Source organism: Primulina tabacum, chromosome 1, assembly GCF_025594145.1.
Source record: "Primulina tabacum isolate GXHZ01 chromosome 1, ASM2559414v2, whole genome shotgun sequence".
Taxonomy (NCBI): Eukaryota; Viridiplantae; Streptophyta; class Magnoliopsida; order Lamiales; family Gesneriaceae; genus Primulina; species Primulina tabacum.
This window is the reverse complement of record NC_134550.1, coordinates 19,761,406-19,767,986: the sequence shown is the minus strand read 5'-3', so window position 1 is coordinate 19,767,986 and position 6,581 is coordinate 19,761,406. Positions and strand designations below refer to the sequence as shown.

At 39.5% G+C, this 6,581-nt stretch overlaps 1 protein-coding gene across 1 annotated transcript; it reads left to right on the top strand.

Moving 5' to 3' along the window:
- Positions 1 to 665: 665 nt before the first annotated feature.
- Positions 666 to 2,277, top strand: LOC142542800 (uncharacterized). The gene has a single exon (XM_075649631.1). It carries the CDS (start codon positions 756 to 758, stop codon positions 2,028 to 2,030), a length of 1,275 nt encoding a protein of 424 aa, XP_075505746.1. The 5' UTR covers positions 666 to 755; the 3' UTR covers positions 2,031 to 2,277.
- Positions 2,278 to 6,581: the final 4,304 nt, after the last annotated feature.

Below are 6,581 nucleotides of genomic sequence, written 5' to 3'. Positions count from 1 at the left end.
AAATAGTTAAGAAAGCTCGCCGGTGGAGGAGAATCAACGCCGGAAGGTGAGAATCGACGTCGGAGGAATTGGTAAACACACACGGACAATGATGTTCAAGGAGGATGTAAAATGGGGAAATAACTTGAGAAAGTTTAATTTAATTTTATAGATAGGGATGGCAATGGTCCGGGGCGGGGGCGGGTTTGCCGTCCCCATCCCCATCCCTGAATTCCATCCCCACCCTCATACCTGTCACAATCCCCGTTTTTTCGGGTTCGGGGAATCCCCAAACCCGAAACTTCAAGGATCAACTTCCCATCCCCGCCCCTATCCCCGTTTCAAAAATACTAATATGGCAAGACGATGACGAATTCGGATATTTTTTCTCAAACCGAAACTTATTATTATTAGAGATAATATTAATATTAATATCAATAATTTTTTAAAATTAATAATATTATTATATTATTAATATTAATAATACTGTTATTTATTATTGGTATTATTTTTGGGACGGGTTCGGAGATTTCGCGGATGAGGATAATAATCTCATATCCATCTCGAATTATTTTAAATCCCCGAACCCTAACTCAAACCCAAAAAAATCGGGGATCATCATCCCCATTTCGAGTTTTCCCCGCGAGACCCCAATCCCATAGGAAAGTTGCCATCCCTGTTTATAGAAGAGAAAAAGGGTACATTTCACCACCATACTCGGGCCAATTTAAAAGAGACGCCGGAGGAGTCTTACGCCGTTGTCTCCCTCCACCGACATGGACTGCCACCTCCCCGGCGCCTCCCCATCATCCTCCGCCTCTTCCTCCGATCACCACCACGCCAATCCCGTATCCCAGAACGGCCACTCCTCCGACCCTATGCACTCTTGGTGGGAATCCATCTCCAAAGCTCGCTCCCGCATCCAACTTCTCTCCTCCCTTCTACCTTCTTACTCCGACGATCCCCTCTCCTCCCTAGCCGACACAGACCGCCCTGCCCGTTCTCTCCTCTTCTCCTCTCAGGCATACTCTTCCGTCTCCACCGCTATCTCCTTGCCCACATCTGGATCAGGCGACGACTCCCTCTGCCACTGGCTCTACGATACTTACCTCTCCGGCGACCCCGATCTTCGTCTCGTTGTCCTCTCGTACCTCCCTCTTATCTCTTCCATCTACCTTCACCGGATCCACCACCCCACCTCCGATAATTTAGTCTCTCTCTCTGGTTTCGAGGCCGTGCTCTTAGCCTTATATTCATCTGAAACCAAAGCACGTCACGGCAAGCCTGTTACTGTTTCCATTCCCGATCTATCTCAGCCTTCGTTGTATCACTCCCCTCGCAATCCCGTTAAATATTCGAACTCGAATTCGAAGTCCGGTAAGCCTTTGATTGGGGTATTGTCCCCGCCTTTGGAACCGCAGATCGTGGTTAAATCGACTAAGCGTGCCTGCATTGTTGGAGTTGCTCTTGATTGTTATTACCAGCAGATCTCGCAGATCCCCAGTTGGTCTAAGGTTGATTTCTGTAAATGCGCGACTATTTGGGCTGGGAATGATTGTTCTTGTACGTCGGAATTCGACCAAAAAACTGAATGTATTGTTGAAAATAATGGGGGAATTGAAAATAACAATGGGTTTGTGAGTGATATCACAGCAGAGGCTGATGAGATTGAAAATATGGCCGGAAGAGTCAAAGATATAGTAATTAAGGACGGTACTGCAGCCGAATTGGGTGATAAGGATACGAGAATTCCGGTGCCCTGGGAATTATTGCAACCAATTCTGAGGATCTTGGGGCACTGTTTGTTGGGACAATTGGGTGTGGATGAGGTGAAGGATGCTGCATCAGTGGCGGTGCGTCGATTCTATGCTAGAGCTTCTCATGAGCTGGTTCCACAAGCAATTTTGGCTACTCGAAGTTTGATTCAGCTTGATAAGAGGGCACGCGAGGCAGCCAAGGCAGCAACTGCAGCGGTGGCTAATTCAACCAGTTCGAATGCCAACACTCCCAGTAAGGCTAAGAAGCCAGAGATACTTTTAGTTTCAAAGTGATGATGATATTTGCCTGTATATGTAGTTTCTTCTCGTGTCTGGCTCATTTTGTGAGAATGTGTGGTTCTGTTGTAGCTTATGGTTATGATTATAAATAGGAGTTACCATTTGTATGCCAAGTCGGCTTCGAATTTATCAACTTGAAGTGATGATGCCCGCGAAGTTGTGTAAGATTACAAACAACCACTACAAAAAAACTATTAATGTGATCTGTATTGCTTTATTTGAAAGAAAGTTCCCTTTTTTACTATTAAAGTTGTTTCGATTGAAGTTACATGTGGACCATATCTTGTTGCTGTTTTAAGTTGAAGCTCTTGAAGCTGTGGAACAAAGCGCTGATAATTTGATTCGTTCTTGATGTACATCTATGAATTTGAATTTATCAACTTGAAGTGATAGATGCCCTGTGAAGCTATGTAAGATTATGATCAACTATTGATACGATCTTTATTAGTTTATCTGAAAGAAAGTTGCTTTTTTTTTTTTTTTCTCTTCTGTTGGTCTGGTTTTCTCTTTCTTTGTCCTGTCAGGATTTGATTACTCTTCTAGGAGGATGCAATTATCACATCTCATAAATATATGAAAATCGACCAAGTGATATTGTGAGGCCCAGGGTCGAAGAGGGCGGGGGTGATCGCCGGTGCCATCAGTTGCACGGACAATGAGCGCCTCCTGACAGGCTTTTAGGTGGAGGGAACATGAATGAACCGATCCCACATCGGAATGAGAGGGATTCCGAAACTGTTCAATGTAATGGACTGAACAGTTGAAGAGGGCTTAAAAGATTTGATTTGTACTACTCATATTACGAAGGTGCATCTTCTTTTCGGTAGCTCATCACATAAGAACTCCAAAATTAAGCGTGCTTGACTTGGGGCAATTTTGGGATGGGTGACCTCCTGGGAAGTTTCCTAGGGTGCGTGTGAGTGAGGACATAAACACGCTGGAAAGACTCGTCTTGATACAGTGAGGACAGTTGTCGAATCTGGGACGTTACAGATATTGACTTTGATATCAATTATAGCAATAAATATTTGTCGTTTTACTAAAATTTATAATTAGTGGGAACTTTACAAATCAAATATTTTAAACTCCAAGCATGATTTTCGATTGGTCTCCTAGCTAGGACACTTGTTGCATCCCAATATTTTCTTAATCGAAGTTACATATGCATAATTTATTATTGTTGTTTTTAAGTTGAATGTTGGATTTTTGATGCTATGCAAGTTTATATAGTTCTAATAATTTGATATCTTCTTGGTTTCTTTCGAATATCATGGCTTAGTTTGTTAGATACCCAATAGTAAACTAAGATCCACATACGTCCTCTTGGCTGGTTATTTCTTTCTGTTTTAATCCCTTCTTGATCGAGTATGATATGGTGTTGCACTGGTGTTTCTTTCTTTTTCTTTTGTTTTTTCATGGATTGTAATCGATTGCCTTGAATGATGTTGGACCTGTACATAGTTGAGCAAAGTATACCAAAACTTCGAATGAATTGTTTATCATATGCCATAGTTTGCAGATCAAGATTAGGAATATGAAGGTGATGGAATTGACAATGAAAATGATATGTCTTTTGTTTTTCGGAGCAATTTGATGTATCTTGACCTGATGCTTGTCTTCTTTCTGCAATAATCACGATACAGTCTATTTGCCACAAGTTGAGTTTTGAATCACACTAGCTGTAAATTCCAGTGGATTGGTACAAATTTATTTGTTGATGGCAGGAGTGATAAGATGTAATTAAGAAATCTCATTATATCAAAAAATCATATATCTCACTGTTCATAGGGAGATGTAATAAAAAACTACAATCTTCAATTGAGTGCAACAATTATCACCTAGTTGTTAAAAGACGCATGGAAAAACAAACTAAAAGATACGACGGATATTAAAAAAAGTTATGAAGAAAATTCATGCACATTTATGTGATTGCAAAATTCATTCTGTTCAGAAAGTGTAGGTAACATCCACAATGTTTTCATTTACTTCCGAATGATATATAGCTTAAAAATATTCATGTTCAATAAACACAATAACTAATAGACTTTCTAGATTCAAAACTAATTTTTTTTTTAAAAAAAATCATCAGTCCAATATGTGATTTATATGATCCATTCTATAGAGAAAAACAAAAACAAAACCCAAATTTGTGTACGACAACATTTGATGTTTGAAATAGATGGCATAAAGCAAACACAAAAATATAGAATAAGTGTAGTGTACAAATTCAATATACGTATAACTCATGCATTTATTTAAGTTTAAATTGAGTTTTTAGCCATGCGTGATTTATTTAAATGCATTATTTTAAATTTATAATGTTTATATGATGTACGTTAAAATGTTTTTCGAGTTTCATGTTTCAGGCGATTATTCGAGGCGGAGAACGAGGATTGAGACCGGTGACGAGTTTGGCAATTTTTTTTATGTGGTATCTTATTTTAAGTTAAGGATGAGACATTTTAAACAACGTATTTAGTTTTAATATTTTAAAAGTCTAAATTTAATTATTAGATGAATTTGAGGTTTCCTTAAAATCTTTAAAGAATTTCCAATCCTGCATTTTAAACTTTAGTGGGTTAACATTTCATTAGAATTTCTAAGTAACATTTTTTTTTACTAGCATTTGAATTAGCATTTTTATTTGTATGTTAATTATGTGATTAAGCAACTTAATTCTCCTAATTAATCACCTAAACACACGCACACACCCACTAACTCACGCACACATTCACGATAGCACACACATTCACTTTCATTTTTCAGTTTTTATTTTTGAAAGCAATAGATATTAGGGTTCTTGAGAGAATAGCAGCCGCCCTTTCCTTTGTTCCCCCAGCAAGGTTTCGGTGATTTTATTGCAAGAAAGTCGAGCCGCAAGTCGTCCCGGATCAACCTCGCTTCTTTCCCGCGTCGGTGTCGTCGTTACGGTATTTCAAATCATCAAATGCACGTATATTCTGTTATTTCTGAATCGATCTCATCATATTATGTGTTCTGTTATTTTTATGCGTAAAACTTTATGTATGACGTTCGTCGTTTGAGCAGAAAATGAGTTGGATCAGTTTTGAAATAATTTTTAGATCTGGAAACTCGTTTTTTCTGTCTTTTTATATACTGCGACTTTTCGGTCGTGATTCTGAGAAAACTTTCAACACGAAAATTGTAGAACTTTTCGATACCTTCGATTGGACAGTAAATTCGAAATATTTGAGTTATGACGTTTTTCGTGGGACTGCTCAAACTACGTTTTTCAGAAAATTATGTATTGATGTGTTCTCGAGATTTTATTGTTGCAGGCTTCGTTGGGAATCGACGGGTGATCGTTGCTGCGTCTAGGTATGCTTAGTACGATGTTGGGTTGTTATTTGATATGTCGTTTAGTGCCGATAGGCACTCGAATACACTAGAAGCCGTAGGAAGCATTTTGGGGTCAAAATTTGTGTTCACGGAATTGTTGCTCGTTTGGAGTGCGTGGACGTTTGGGACATTTTTATGGAGTCGAGTATCGATCATAGTGTCCTAGGATGAGTCTCGAAGCGTTGATCACTGTATGTGTAATCGAAATTGGAGAGTATAAGTTTACTGGTCGCGGAGTCCAGTTTGTTCGGCGCCCGAGCGGTAACTTTTTGTTGCCCGAGCGCCATTCTTTCTGTCCGAGTGTTCTTCCCAGTAACCTTGGCGCTCGAGCGGAAATTTGTTACCGCCCGAGCGCGGACCCTGGCGCCCGAGCGGTAAAGTTTTACTGCCCGAGCTCCAGCCCTTCTGTCCAAATATTTTGTTCCTTCTTCTTTTCAAGTTTTAATAGTAAGTGCATGTCTTTTATTTTTGAGAAATGTTCACACATCATTTTAGAGATTGTTCGGGGTTCGATGTCATGGGTTAATACGATGATTTAACGAGGTCAAGTCGCGAGAGATCTAGAATGTCATAAGATATTTAATTACGTCGGGGGTGAGCACGAGTACCTACGTCTAAGTTATGAGATTTAAGTGCATGTAATTACGTTAGTGTGCAGCAGCGGCCCCAATCGAAGTCCAACGAATCCCTCAACGTCAAGTAAGTATGTTGACGTGCAAGAAAATATTTTCAAGTGTTTGAGGTATGCTAAATGTCTTGTGACCAATGTATGTATGGGGTTGGAAAGCGTCAAATCATGAACGGGGGACCAACCCACCCCTTTAAATTATGAACGAGTTTAGATCAGGATTGGAAAGCGTTAAATCATGAACGGGGACCAATCCGCCCGTTAAAGCATGAACGAGGATCTCATGTATGTGGCAGTGGATACGTCCCTGTCATCCCAGTACTGTGGTTTAGTCTGATCAGGCGATTATGTTATGGGTCACTTGCTTTGAAACATGTCTCTACGCAAAAAAATAATGAAGTTCAAGTATGTTATGTATGTACAAGTATGCAAGTATGTTTATGAAAGTTTTCACGTTATGGCACGTCAAAGTTATGTATGTATGATCATGTTTAGTGTAAGTTCAAGTTTCAATTATGTATGTTCTATTTTAAAGTTGAATGTGGTTTTATTACCTA